Genomic DNA, 15060 nt, shown 5'->3' with positions numbered 1-15060 from the left:
TGTGAAAAAGCAACATTAATGCAACTGAGTGTGCTGCAGTATGCTTCTTGGCTTTCCATTTGAGGTGCCAGTGTGTTCTTTCAGGGCGTTGCTGCTCCTCACTTCTTGACAGTGCACCTGGGCTAAGTGCTGGCTGAGGCTCTGATTTGATACATGAGCTGTGAACTGCTTTTGCTAGACTTGCCTTAAGTTTTTAGCATATGGTGATCTCTGGTTTCTAGTCTTTTCTTGGTTAAATGTCTGCTTCCAGGGGTAGTCAGCAGCATGCGTGTACAGATAAGCTGAATTGGCGTTTGCGTAGGGAAGCACTAAACAGACCTGCAACTGGGTGTGTGACAGCCACAGAGTCCACTCCAAACACCACTGACTGTGGCTTTCCTTACTTGCATTAGAGGTTCCATTTGAAGTCCTGATTTTTGAGCAGGGATCTTATAAATTCCTTTAATATCTCTCTGCTGATCAGAATGAAGAGACAAGACATAGTATTAATGTGCAGTATCAGTAGGCCAGTAGCTGAGCAGAAGTCTCCCAAGGGTAGGATTCATAGTCTTCTTAAAGGAGAGGAGGAGTCTGAAGAGGCTTTGGGAGGTCACCTTTTGCAGGGTGAGAAACAATCCCTGTACAAAGCTCTGCCTCTGTGATCAATTCCTTTTCCTTTTTCATATTCCATCTCGCAGCAGTGGAAAAGAGATCTGGATGAATCCTGCAAGAGTCTTGACCCTTGTAAAACTCCTACTGGTCAGGTTTGACTACCTGCCAGAAGACAGCTGTGTGTATATGGGCTGCTAATCTTACGTGACAGCATTATGAAGTCTTACTCTCTACAGATACTTGTCTGTTACTCATGAGGCTCAGAACCTGCTTTGATCTAAATGGGACCACGTGCTTCTGCTTAAGCACTCTGCAGCTTCACTATGGGTTTAGTTTTGCCTTATTTTGTTGAACCTATATTTTACTTGTACTGGAGAGTTGTGAGAAATTCAGATGTCTAAATGCATTCCCAAAAGACAGCATTACTGAATTTTCTTGATGTTTAAAAATCCTTTAATATGTGCATTTGGTAATCAAAGTGCAATAGTTTCAATGTTAGTGACTGTCAGCAGTCAGGAATTTATTAAGATGAACTTCTTGCTTGTGATTTAGGATATTTTAGTGATTTGTTGGAACAGAGACATTGTAGCATTTGCTCATAAACATACTGTTTTCTTTGAAAGACCTACTTTGTTTTGCAAATACAATGAAAACTTGCCGCTTATTCAAGAGGCATCCACAACTTCATCTCTGAATTTTGGAGAAGTAAATTGTGTATGGAAGTGGCCTGGGCTGTTCTTTAAATGTGCTGTCCTCCAGCTGGCAGCAATATGACAAGCAGGAATTGAATTTGCAGCATCTCTGAGGCAAAACTTCTAGGTCTTCCAGGCATCCCCTATTTGGTCAATGCTGTATCCAGAGTTAGGTGTTACAAGCAGCGATGAGAGCTAACTACAACAGATGCTGATCATGAGGAAATGGGTGTCAGACTAAAGTCAAGAAACATACCTTATGAGAAGTGAAATTCTGAGAAGATCCTACGATGTTGCTACCATTAAGGTGTTGCTGTGCACAGTGAATGGTGATGTGCCTGGTCTCCAGTAGATGAGAGGTATATATATGCATACATGTAGCTTTCAGGGCTGTATTGGCACAAGACCCCTTTTATGGTGAGGCAAGGGACAAATTACTAGTTCCAGCTTCATGTCACCTTCACTGTCATTACAACTGGATTGCTCACCATAACTGGGGGGGTGGTTTCCTACACAAAGCCTGTTAGATGGATCAGCTCTTCCTTCCTAAAAAGCTTGGTTGTGTGGAAGTAGTTAGCTTTCTGAAGTGACTTTCTTAATAGTTTAACCAGGGTAAAGAGAGCCTTGGATATAACTCAGGCAGCAGTTTCTAAGAATTCTTTGTTGTTCATGAATTGGTGGTGTTTGTATAATGTTGTTTTCAGTGTCCCCTTGGCTTTGCTCCTCGGTACTGCTTGTGCATGCTGCTGTTTGTCATGCCCTAGTTAATCACAACAGGCTGTTTCTCACTCTCCCCTATATATTTTAGTAGCTCTTTTGCTCTGAAAATAATGCTGCTAGCAAATAAATTAAGGTTTGTTTTTGAGGAAATAGAGCATTTAAAATGTTAGTGGTATGCTGTGGAAGATGGAAACGTGAAGAATTAGATTGTTGATTTTTTTAATGTAGAGTTTAAATCTTTTGAACAGAACTGTTTTTTATAATTATTATGTAGTTATGTTGTGATATTTATGTTGAGTAAGAGAGCAGCTTCACAGTTGCTTGAAGTTGGACATTTGCTTTGCCTTGGTTCTCACTTTCTCCCTTCTTTCAGTGCTTGGGGATTGTTGAGTCTCATGGTCAGATCTGTTAGGGACCTGCTGTAGCTGAAAACTAAAGGCTTTTTGTTTTGTTTTACATATTGCTGGTTTAGTTTCCTACCAGATTGGGTACTTAATCTAGCTGTCTGCAGGAGTGCTGATGCTGGTGTAAAGAAGATGTCAGGAGAGGTGAAAACATTAAATGATCTTTCTGCTGGGAGGTGACAACTCATGCCTCTTTAAAGTCGGGGTGAGACTGTTCTCTGAGCATGTGGTTGCAGGGCAGCTGGAGCTGAATGGAATTGACTCTGCTACTCTTCTGTCTGCCTTTGCCCTGCTGAATAATTCTTCCCTTTTACTTTTATTGGGCACTGGCACTAAACCAGTTCAGGAAGCCACACTGATGAAAACAACTTTTTTTTTTTTTCTGGGTTAGCTTTTTTCCAGGCAGGTTTCTGAGCAGGATCAGTGAGTGCCAGTGCTGACTCAGGAGAGAGGATGGGTTTGAAGAGTGCTGACTTAGATTTACTTCAGCTGTGATGGAACTGTACCCTGAGACACATGTTAAAGAATGTAGGCTAACGTTTGCCAAGTAGCTGTTTTTTTGGTTTTGTGTGTCGTCATGGATTGATTTGATGGCATATAGAAAATAAAGCTGCTGAGCAGCTTAGAGACTGTGATTTTTGCCTTCTAGAGCAGACACAACATAATCTGTTTCCTGAAGCTGTTTCGTTAACATGATTCCTGCCCTATTCTAAAGTCAAACCTTAATGTTATTCAGTCTTCTGTGTCTTGTTTTCAATGAGAAGGCCTTACAGAATGGTGTGTGTCTGATGTGGGTGCCTGTCACCAGCTGAAAGTAGAGATCTGAGAGCTAAGTCTTCCAGTAGGCTGCCAGGCAGCCATCAGATAGGAAGTGTTTTCAGTTGCTTTTGTTTCAAATGGTGTTTGGGCTGGTAATTTAGGAAAACCTTCAGTCTGTTTCTCTCATGGTCAGTTCTAAAGCGTGCTAGCTTGGCATCATTGCTTAGTGCTTATTTTGGTTTACCATATTTCTGTTTGTGTTTCCCTGTTAAAATCCAGCTGCAATTGGAAAGTTTGCCAAAACTGCAGATAGACTCCCCACTCCTTGAATGTCAGTCTTCAAATCAGTGGGAATCTGCACATCACATAGGCTTGCGTTTCTTGGATGGAAGATCACCAAGATAGTTAATGGTTATGCAATTTCTAGGAGAGTTGTGTTTCAGAACTTGGCCCAAAGCTGTTCATTCACATTAGTGACTTGGTTAGTCATATTTTTATATTTATTTCAGCATGCGGACTGCAAAAATGACATATATAATTTAGGACAAACAACAGCTTGAGGGAGCTCAGTGGCCGTGCCTTAGTTGTAGGATACGCATCAGCATGACCTCATTTTGTCTCATTAGAGAGACCCTCCATGAAGCTGCAAGCTGTGGCAGTAAAGTCCCCTATGTGTTCAGTTTAGTAAGTGATCCTGTTCTTCAGCAGCCACAAGGCAATAGATGAGGTGGGATTGCAAACTTTGGCTTTAGGCACAAGGATAACCATCAGCAATTCAGGCACCTTGTGCTGATACAGCTGTTTGTACTGCTGTACAATAGATTGGGGATCTGAACTGGGTTGAGAAGTAATCCTTAAAGAAAACAAAACAAAGTGCTGGTTTATTTTTAACTGTGATCAGTTCCCTAATTTGATTCATGGTGAGGCTGCAAACAGTTGTACCAGTGCAGCAGCATTGAGTGGGAGGGTGCTGCTCATGCTGGTGCTGCTGTTAGAGGATTGCCTGTGTAACCATGGTCTGAAGAAATAACTGAAGGAGGAGTTAGACACTGATTTGGCTTGATCAATGCCAAAAGAAATTGCAACATAATATCAAGCCTTTTTTTTGTTTGTTTTTTTAAAGCCAGCTATTTCGATAGAGTTGGTTTTGTTGTGGAGGATCACCCCAAAATCTGCCCTGCTTTATGGACCTAAAGAGAACGTGATGGATGAATAAAGTATCAACAGGCCCTTCTTCCTTGTGCAGACCAGGCTTTTGATGCATGTGTTTTGACTGTCATTTCCCTGTGAAAGCTGGAGACAAAGCTGTTTACGTAGGTTGTCTTCCTTAATTCAATGTTTTTACACATTATGAAAGCAGAAAAAAATTCTGAAATCCAGGTAGATGAAGCTTTTTTTGACTGACTTCTAATTTCAAATAGATTTTGTGGGGTTTTTTTCTGCCTAGGTCTTGTTTTATTCTCTTTTGTTTTCTTCCCTTAGTTCTTACAAGATGGTGGAGAGCAAAGAGCCAGAAGACACCCCTTCTTCTCTTCTTCGGTAGCCCACATATTGTCTGAAACGTGAGCTGGGGCTGTTGACTGTTTTTCTTGTTGCAGAATCTTTGCTTTGACACCTGTGCTTTGCTTCCTGTGAGTGTCAGGTGTAAGATGCAGCATGTGGACTCTTCCTTTCAGTCCCTGTCAACCACCCTCTCAAGTCTGAAAACTGCTTTTATTCCTGTACAAGTACTTCCTTTTTCTGGGATTTTGGTGCTTTTGCTGGAGGCTTCCTCTTGTTCTTATGCAAGCTGGGAACATTTTGTCCCATCTTGCCACCAGCCTTTCAGGTGTCTCTAGTGGCTAAGAGCCTGAGGGACACAAGGCCAAGGTGCACAGCCATTTCTCCTTGTCCAGTCTCTGTGGAGGTGTGAGTGGGAGCTCAGGCTTGCTCAGAGGTGCTTGCACATGTGTGTGATGGCAGTGTCTTTTAGCTCAGAGGCCAGCAGTTACTCTGTGGGTGATTAGGCCAAACTGACCACTTTGGCTCTGGCCTGACACCTCCGAGGACTGCTGGGGCATTTTTAATCAAGAGAAGATAAGAACTTAGGAGGTGCCAGTTGTTCTCTTTGCCCCTGTTGTGCACAAACCTGAGGCCTGTTCATCTGACTCTGGTGATTCTTTGGTGGGGCTGCCCCTGGTGCTGAGCACACCTTCCCAGTGCCCTCTGTCCAGCATAGCTCTGTGCACACTATCACAAAATCACACCTTCCCCCTCTGCCAGCAGTGGCTTACTGTGTAGTGTATTTGTCTTTTGGTTCAGTATAACCATCACCAGCTCTGACCTTTTGATGCTGTTGAGGTTGTAGAATTTGGTACCCATGGCTGACATGAGAGTTGTGAACTCTGAACTCTAGTTCCTGAAGTACTCCTCCTCATGCTGAACTCAGCATAGCTGTTTCATTGTCCTCTTCCTGGGGAGGAGCCATCTGGGTGGAGTTACCTGGATGATCATGCAGGACTTCCTTGGGGATGTGGCTGGCATATGTAAGCCTCACTTGGGGAGGAGGCCAAGGTCTGTGACTGAAGAGTGGGTATGCTTTATTACCAGCATTAATGAAGGCTTTAAACGTAGGATTTTTTGAGGTAGGAGGTGAAATTGTTCCCTCTTGCTTTTTCAGTCTGTAAATTGAGTTACAAATTCTTTCCAAGTTCCTCTTTGAGCCAAGCCTTTTCAGAGAGTTTGGTGTGAATCTTTTTCCTTTCCCCCTGCCCTGCTGTGAGTGCAAGGGCTAGAGTTTTCTGTCAGTCAGTGAGTTTTCTGAACTCCTTCGTGAGTATGAATTCAGGAAATGTCTTTTCTTGATGGGTTAGGTTGATTCCTTATGGTTTGTGACTTTTACGGTATGTTCCTTTCTAACTGTCTCTGACTCTTGGATCAGAGAGCTGTGCTGAACACAGTGGCTTTTGCATTGGAATAATTTAAAAAATAACCTGTATCCAGCAGAAACTTTTTCCTCTTTGTAAATGATATGAAGCAAGAAATTAGCTCATAGAAAGCTGAGCAAATGAGGCCTCACAGGCACTGATTTCCCCTGAGTCCTTCTCTCGAAAGCGTGTGTCATATTCCTTTCTATAAAATGCAAAGCTACTATTGAATGACCCTGCTCTCCTAGGCACAGGCTTGGGAGAAAAATCTTCTGGCCTGGTACAACAAAAAGCAACCTTTTGTTGTATGGATTTAGTCAGGTCTTGCTGTTGTGGAAACTCAGGCTTGGACTGAAGGCAGTGCTTCATAACAGAGAAGGAAGATACCCTTTACTACCGAGGCAGGGTGTATCTGTGGCAAGGTGCAGCAGGATTCAGTGCAGCTCCCTCTTGCTCATCCTCCCTGTCTACTGGAGAGAAAGGAGTGGTGATGACCAGACCAGGGCTGGACCTTTCTTCAGCTTCCCCTTTGCAGTAACACTGATAGCAGCGACAAGGTCTGGCAGGTCCCCAGACAGCCACTGCCCTCCTGCCAATGTGCTGCATTTCTCCCATGAGGAAAGGGAAGCCTGGAGAAAAGAGCAGTAAGGCAATTAAATCACCTTGTATCATCCCTCTTATGTGCAGTCCTGTCCTGCTACCCTCCTGATGTTATCGCAGTAGTGCCAGCTTGTCCAGCATCAGGTCAAACAGGAATACAAGCTGGAATAGGCCATCTGAGCCCTAGCTTTGGTTACCCTCCCTTACAGACAGCTGCATGACAGATGTTTGTGAAATGTTGCAGAGTACTTGCTCCATATGTTGCTGAACGTGACAGAGCTTCCCTGTGCGCTGTTGCTTGCTAAGACTTGGCTTAAAAAAGCGAAACAAAATAAAACCAGAGAGAGAAGGTATGACTGTAGCATGCCAGTGTGAGGAAACAGGTATTGTTTGTGTTCTGGATCCGAAGCCTTAGCAGGAGCTTCCGGTACCTCATTCCTCCCAGAAAGCATGCTGTGCTTTATGTGTAGGTGACAGCAGAAGAGCCTTCGCAAATCTTGCTAATCTGTCCTCTAACAAAATAGTCTTGTTTAACCCCAGATCTGGGCACTGGTTTTAGCGAGTGGTTTCAGCATTCCAGCCACAGGTACAAGTTCAACCTCTCCTTCAGAAAGAGCTGAAAAAGCTTGGCTTCCGCTCCTTTCTTAGGAAGAGAAGAGGAGAAAATTCTTGGTCCTGCAGGCTGCTGGCAGAAGTGCTGAAGCTTTGTGATCTGTGTGAGAGAAGTACGGCACAAATAATCTGTCATGCTTTAACCCCAGCTGGCAACTCAGCTCCACACAGCCACTTGCTCACTCTTCCAGTAGGATGGAGGAGAGAACCGGAAGGGTAAACGTGACAAAACTTGTGGATTGAGATAAAGACAGTTTAAAGCAAAAGCTGTGTGCACAAACAAAGCAAAACAAGGAATTTGTTCCCCACTTCCCATGCCCAGGGAGGTGTTCAGCCATCCCCAGGAAAGCCAGGCTCCACCACAGTAGTGGTGACTTGGAAGATGAACAGCATCACTCCAAACATCCCCTCTTCTTTTTAGTTTCTACAGCTCTGTATGCTGCACATGACACCATATGGTATAGGATATCCCTTGGTTCAGTTGGGATGTTGCCTCCCAACTTCTTGTGTATCCCCAGCCTCCTTGCTGGAGTCAGAAGCAGAAAAGGCCTCGACTCTCTTAAGTGCTGCTCAGCAATAATGAAAATGTCCCTGTGCTACCAACACTGTTTTCAGTACAAATCTGAAACATAGGCCCATACAAGCTACTGGGAAGAAAATGAACTCTCCCTGCTAAAACCAGCACATGGTCTTGCTTCAGATCTCTAGGAGACTGAAACATAGGGTACGCCTAAAGATTTGTACTACAAGCTTAATTTTGTTTTCCTTTCTGTAAGTTCAGTCAGTCTCTAGAGTAGATCAGGGTCTTTGCTTGTGCACACTTCAGCAGTTGGTGCATTTGTGCCCTGTCGTTGAGGCAAGAAGAACATGGGTGAAGGAAGATCAGCTCATGGCATAGGGTGGAGGGTGGCCATTAGTGGCTACTGTCCTCTCCATGCCCTTGCTTATTGCAATTCCTCCCCCAGACTTCCTGTTGGCATTCTCTTCCTCAGCTGCAGGTTGTTTTTTTTAGACTTCTGTATCACTTATGATACATGTGTATAGATTATATTCTCCTACTTGGCATTGATCTGAAGAGCCGGAGAATAGTGTGTCCAAAAAGGGCTGTATTCAGTAGTTCAAGTGTTGGACAAGGTGCAGGGGGAAGGCTCAGGGTTCAAAGCTTTATGCTTAAGCAGGCTAAGGAGGTTTGTAGCTTCCTGGATGCCATGATGGTCAAATGTTTCTGGTTACATCCTGAGTGTTGGTGCAGGGTCTTGGACTGTTGTGTTCTTTGCCCAGGTCCCACGGCTCATCTCCATTTGCTGCTGACTAGGCAGACATGTCTCAGACCTGTGTGTCGGCTTTTGGGCTGGGAAGTTGTTCTTAGCACAGTGGGAGACACTTCTTTTCTTAAAACTGAATTTTCTTCTGTAAAGTTGGCTCATCCAATCCAGTATGACTAGAAACCACCCTGCTTTTCAGTACAGATACTGGCTGCTACTTCTCTTTGCTAATGAGTCTAGCCCACCAAAGGCAATCACCAGGAACCCATTGGCCAAATACTGTAGTCATCTTCTCTAGTATCCTAGTAGTTTCTATCCTTGTGCTTTACTCCTGACTGCTTTGGGGTTGCTAAGGCATAGTCTGGCTTTGGGATGTTGAGGTCTGTATTTATCCCTTGCCTGTGGCCTGTCTCCAGAGTCATCAGTGACCATTTGCCTTAGCTTTCAACACCTCAGGGCCTGAGTGCTGGCCACATTCTGAGGAGTGCAGTGAGGTGGTGCTGGAAAGATGGATGTGCAAGTTGCTTACAGTGAAGGTGCGAGTCAGCCATGCTTAGTGCAGTCAGCTTTCTCACTGTGTGATACATCATCATTTAAAATGTTTTTTCTCCTTCATATTTAGGAAAATAGCTTTACTAGTGAGTCATGAAGCATTGCCAGTGTTCCCGTACGAGATGACTTATAAAGAATAGGAACATCAGTGTTGTGGTGCGCTCTTCAGTAATTCTTGCACCCATTGCAGTGCAGCCTTCTGCCCTCACCTTCCATCATTTGGTGATCTCTGAGGCTAGTATCTCCACCTGAAGTTACACCATCAAAGAGGATATCCCTGCTCTTGTTCCCATGCTCTGGTGCTGGGAACTGGCAAAAGCAGGGCTCTCCTTGGTTCTGGTGCTGGTCTGGTAAGACACCTGTAGTCTTCAGCCAGGGTTCAGTGATGTGTAAGAGGTCTCTGACTGTGTCTTCAAGAGCACGACACTGTTTCTGTGGAGAGACATATTCCCCGCTGGAGCGTAATGTTGGTGTTGGGGACAGGGTTTACCCTACTTAACGGCTAGGAAGAGCAGAGTTACCTTGCCATTTGTGTTCCTGACTTTTGTTTGGAAATATTTTGTGTATTACTATAAGAAAACACATCTTACTGCTGCTCTGTATGCCCATCCTGCTAAAATGTGTTTGACTAAAGAGGTATACAGTCCACATTTGGAGCAGATACACTGGCAGATAGGCATCTAGACTCAAATATGGCAGAGCAAATTCTCTTCCAGTGCAAGAGTCTCTGACTGGGGAGGATAATGAACGATGAGATGTGGTATGTCCTTGTGTAGTTTTGGATAACTGCTTCTGAACCTCATCCCCCACCTCTCCCGAGTCTGGCTTAGTGGGTGATCTGTCTCGCCCAAGGATAGATCAGTCTGTTGGAAGGGGGGAGGCTAAACTGGCATAGATATTTTATTGCTCTTTGAGTTGTAGTGGTGGTGTTGGAAGATACCAAAAGATCTGCTTGGATGAACTGGTCTCCCTGAGGCTGTTTCTTGGATTATGCACTGCATTTTACCATTTGGTTGGAAGAACTCTGAATTTTATAAGCGAGCTAAAATAGTTGAACCCATGCCTTTGTTAACAGAGGAAGGATGAGTAATATTTTAGGACTCAAATAGTTTTCTGCTGTAGAGTTGTTTGAAACCTCTGGGATTCTTCTATTTGTGGATAGTGTCCATGTTTAGTAATAACCCTTTACTTCTGAGTTAGTTTGATGATGAATACTCAGCTGTATCTGAGCTATAAAGTATCTGTTTCTCAAGCCTTGTAGATATCTTACTCTTTAAAAATGTTGTTTCTGAAATACTGCTTGCCACAAAGTATTTTTCTCACATTCACTTGTACCTGGGAAAGCATTGCATCGCTGTTTCTGTAGAGTGAGGGGATGAATGTGTGAAACAGTCCTTACAGGATTTAAGACTCTGCAGCTAATGTGGCTCCTTAGCTAATCCCCCTTGTCCAAAGTATGAATAATGATATTCCTTCTGCCACTGGCAAAGCTGAGACCCTGAGACACTTTGGCTTTCACTGAATACTGGGACTCATACCAGACCTGAGCATCATAGGCATGTCTCTAGAGTGTGGCAACCACTGTTGTCATGCAAATAAATCTCTTACTACTCTTGTGAAGTTTAAACTACAGGAAGGTGTGGAGTTAAAGTTGTCCTCTATATTGTTTGGAATAACTGAAAATTCTGCTTTAGTCATTGGCAAAATAAAAGAAACTGAATCCAAGACAAACCTGTGTCAGCAAGGGGAGATTTAAGTCTGTGAAGTGTTTGTGACCTGTTGCAGATGCTGGCACCTTGCTTGTTTTCAGATATGAACTACCATTTAACCAAATGAAAACATCTGTGAGGTAAGCAAGCCTCTGCTGCTGAAATTTCTTCTTGTTGATAAAGCAAATAAGAGGGAGGAGAGAAATCTCCAGCATGTTTTTGTCTGTAGTAGGAATTAGGCTCTGAGTGAGTTTAGGAGACAGACTTTGAGGGATACCTTGAGTAGTCTTTGATATGAGTTGCTACAGAGAGGAACTGTCTGTGTTGTGTTTTTTTTCCCCTCCTTTTCCCTGGCCTCCGCCCTAAAAGCCAGCTAAATATTCACATTGTTACCCTTACACTGAATGTGGTTGTGTGGCCTTGTAACCACAAAAGGAAATGTTTTCCTTTGGATCAGTGAGATGATTCAACTCAAATGTACGTGCACTCATACTATCCCAAAATCCAGTGCGAGAGGGTGAACAGGAATGTGCGGACAGGGAGAGAGCAGCATTGTCCTATTGCTGAGACCTTTTGGGTTAGAGTGGGTTAAACATGTTAAGAAGTATCACCCCTCCTTTTGAATCTCTTGAGCCGCATGACCGACATGATTGAACTGGAGGGGAGGCAGAAGAGCCCTTGTTTACCCAGAGCTTTCTCCCCACCAGTATTGTGTAGTTGCAGAGACATCATGTGGCCAGGTGAAGAACAGCCTGAGCCATGTCCCTTGTTCAGGCCTCCAGTATCCCTCAGTTCTTAAATTACTGTCCTGGGCTGTTGCTGTGCTAACAAACTGGAAATTTGATGTATTTTGAAACTCTAGTTCTTGTATCAACATTTGGGTAACTCATTGTTGTGACGTTTTTCCCCAGCAGTGTCAGGAAAAGCTGTGGTCTTAGCTGGAAAGGGCAAATCACGTGGAGAGAATTTGGGCAGCTTTACTTTTCCATCATCCCATGGCTGTGCTGGGCACTCCACAAACATTAAAAGAGCGTCTGTTTTCTCTAAAGCACTTTTAATCTCATTTGGATTTAGCAGAATATCTCTAGAGATCAGGGAGTTGTGCATGTAGGTGCTGTGAAAGCATCAGGAAACAGTTGTTGTCCTGAAGGGCTTGGAGTAATAAAGGAGAGAAACTGGGTGGAATCCATTCAGTTATGGCATGCACACAGAGACAGAATAACTGTCTTACTCTGAGAGTCTTTCATGTCAGTGCCTGGAGAGAAGCGAGTCATTAAAGGAGGAAACAGTGTGAGAGTAGGAGGTGAGCACGAATTACTTAGTTGTTTAGATGTTAAAAATGCAGAGGCACAGGGAGTGGAATTCAGATTCTGGAAATGTTTGTTCTGCCTGTGTCAGTCACTGCCACTGCTTGTGGTTTGTGCTCCATTATCACATTCCCTTACTAATAAAATGTACAAGGGAGAGAAAAGAATATTTTCTAAAGATGGGAGGCTCAGAATACCTATATCTCCTCCTTTCCCTGTCTGCTGTCAGTCATATTGGAGAAGCTCTGGATGGGACTGCCTCCGAATTAGTGTAGGACTAAAGAGGTGGTGAAGAACATGCCAGAACAAGAAAGATGTAAACAGAAGACAGAAGAGGAACAGATATGGGTATAAATAAATACCTAAAACTTCCACAAGCGAACAGGGAGTGAATATAAGTGATCCTTTATTAACAGGAATCTCCTTTGCTTCTGCAGATCACTTCAAGGAAGCAGATAGCCAGGATTTCCCCACCGTGGCTGCCTGACCACTGCTGAGCTATCCCTCCCAGCCCATGTGGCTCTCCCCATGCTCCAGGAGTGCAACTGGTGCCCAACGCAATGTGTGTTTGTCAAACCATGGAAGTGGGCAAGTATGGCAAGAATGCCACTCGCTCTGGAGACCGAGGGGTCCTGCTGGAGCCTTTCATTCACCAGGTGGGTGGCCACAGCAGCATGATGCGCTATGACGACCACACTGTCTGCAAGCCCCTCATTACCAGAGAACAGCGCTTCTACGAGTCTCTGCCCCCAGAAATGAAGGAGTTCACGCCTGAGTACAAAGGTGAGGCCTCTTGTCATTCCAGAATGCAGTTCCATGCTTCAAGAACCTGCCCTTCCATTTTCCTGCAGCTGTTGATGTCTTGCTGTCTTTTGGTGTCATTTTATTTGTTATTTTTAACACTTATGCAGACTGGCAATTTGATAGGAACACTTGGAGAGGAGGAGAGGTTTTACTTTTTAGGCATCTGGAGTTGAATGTGCTCCTTGTTCTGGACAGAATATGCAGTGTGACAGTTGTGGTCCGAAGCTTAAGGTTACGGCTGTGAAATTGAAGTAGTTTTATTACCAAATTATTGTCAATTACAGCCTTGACCTTGAGCGAATGAAGTTAGATCATATACCGAGTGTTTGCATATTCCAGTTCCGTAATTTATTGCTTCCTCATCCCATCTCTTTTATGGACCCATATGAGCAAGCTGCTGAAACAGGAAGCGTAGCTTTTCCAGTGCTGAGATGAAGCCTTGTCCGCAGCCACTTTAAAGCAGTGGAATTTTCCAGTGTCTGTGTCACTGTGGGAAGTTGGCAGCTGAGCTGTGTCTTTCAGAAGCTCAATAGACTTTTGGCCATGTGTGTTTGTGTTCAGGATGGTGATGCTGACAGGTATCAGATGACGGTGATGCTGACAGATGCTGTGAGGCTCAGCATTGCTGTTCCCTCTGCTGCTTTGTCACCACGTGACACTGAGGAGACAGTGCTTCATGGACAGCTGGGCTCACCATCTGTTCAGGGTCTTGCCATTTGATCTCACTGCAGCCTGGTGGTCTTGAAGCAGTGTCAGGTTACCTCTGCTGGTGTCTGTGTTCGGGTCATGAATGAGGGGTGAGTGAGTTGATAGGATGTCAGGCTTTTCTGGGGACATGTGTTTAAAATTGATGGAGGTGACAGTTCAGATGGAGACCTGTTTTCTTGAAGTCAGATACTTCCTGGTAGCCTAAAGGCATAGGAAGTGCCTCTCCACCCCAGTGTGGGATTTCAGCTGAAGGTCCTGTGCCGTTTCCTGATAGTCCCAGAAATAGTTCTTACTGATCTAGGGGAAAAGGATATCGAGGATGATATATTCTGTCTGAGTCCTCAGATGTTACTGTAAGACTTCACTGAGATATCTTGATGAGCACATCCAGACAGACAGAGAACTTGCAGTGGCGTTTATCCAGTGACGTGCTGGAGTCCTGAGTTGCTCTGGAGTTGTGTTGAGCTACCTGAACTTTGTTAGTATAGTCCTGTGCACATAAGAGAAAGGAAGGACAAGATTATGATGGGCTGCATTGGCTGAGCAGGGCGAGGTTTCATCACATTTGTGGTGAATTATTTTGATTTGGTCCCTCTCACATCTGATACTCCTGGCAGCTGTTCAATACTGGTGACAAGTTAATGAAACATTTTATCCTTGTAAGTCAGGATATGGGCTCATGGCTTAATTTTCAGGGTTAGAGGAGTCCCAGATGTGGTCAGCCCTAACTAGAAGTGTCCGCTGTCCTGCTCTGTGGCTTGCCAGCTAGATATATTCTGAGTCTGAGCTGTGAAAGATCTATACCTTCCCTTGGACTCTGGTACTTTTCAGGAGCCTTCCAGAGGTAAAACTGGACATGATACACAGTCCTGCTTGCCTGCAGCTGGCTGAGGTAGTTATACTTTCTGGGAGCCCTGTTGATATTGCTAGGAAGCTCTGGGTCCTTGCAGATCCCTTTTCTGTGAGACTGGCTGACTTTAGATAAGAGTGTCAGGTGTCACCTCAGCCTCAGAGCTTTGTATTTCATTGCTCTGATGCTGGAGAGCTCCTTTAGCAGAGAAAGGCACAGTCCTGCTTGGCCAGCGATGTCCCTGTCAACAGCAGGAACTCCTCTGCAGGACATAGATACTTACCCAGACAAACTAGATACTTGTCTCATGTGCTTGGCTCCCCTCAGCATCTTGGCAGACTGTGCTTGACTCTCCAGGTTGACGACATTTGCTGCGAGACTGAAGGAAGGAAAGAATCACACCCTCAGCCTAACAGCTGCACTTTTGTCCTTATATCCTATGGTGGCAGAGCTTTCCCTGCTGCCACCAACTGTTTGCTCAGGTACAGAGCACTATTTGGGGGATTTCTCCTTTGTGCTGTGCTAACAGCATTTGTAGTCTTAAACTCCCTTTCATTGCTCTGGGTTTGCTCTGCTGTTCT

The 15060-nt window shown here is 44.4% G+C and overlaps 1 protein-coding gene across 1 annotated transcript in view; it reads left to right on the top strand.

The window, feature by feature from the left end:
* Window positions 1-12677: 12677 nt before the first annotated feature.
* The window catches only part of LOC103800638 (inositol hexakisphosphate kinase 1-like), a gene marked incomplete at its 3' end in the record, with an annotated part of 3602 nt that continues 1219 nt past the window's right edge, over window positions 12678-15060 (top strand). Inside the window, exon 1 of the mRNA XM_009073020.1 lies at window positions 12678-12900. Coding sequence (XP_009071268.1) covers window positions 12678-12900 — 223 coding nt within the window. The remainder of the gene's footprint in view (window positions 12901-15060) is intronic.

Source organism: Acanthisitta chloris, unplaced genomic scaffold (assembly GCF_000695815.1).
Source record: "Acanthisitta chloris isolate BGI_N310 unplaced genomic scaffold, ASM69581v1 scaffold8394, whole genome shotgun sequence".
Taxonomy (NCBI): Eukaryota; Metazoa; Chordata; class Aves; order Passeriformes; family Acanthisittidae; genus Acanthisitta; species Acanthisitta chloris.
The sequence above is the reverse complement of the archived record's forward strand: the minus strand, read 5'-3'. Positions and strand labels throughout refer to the sequence as shown.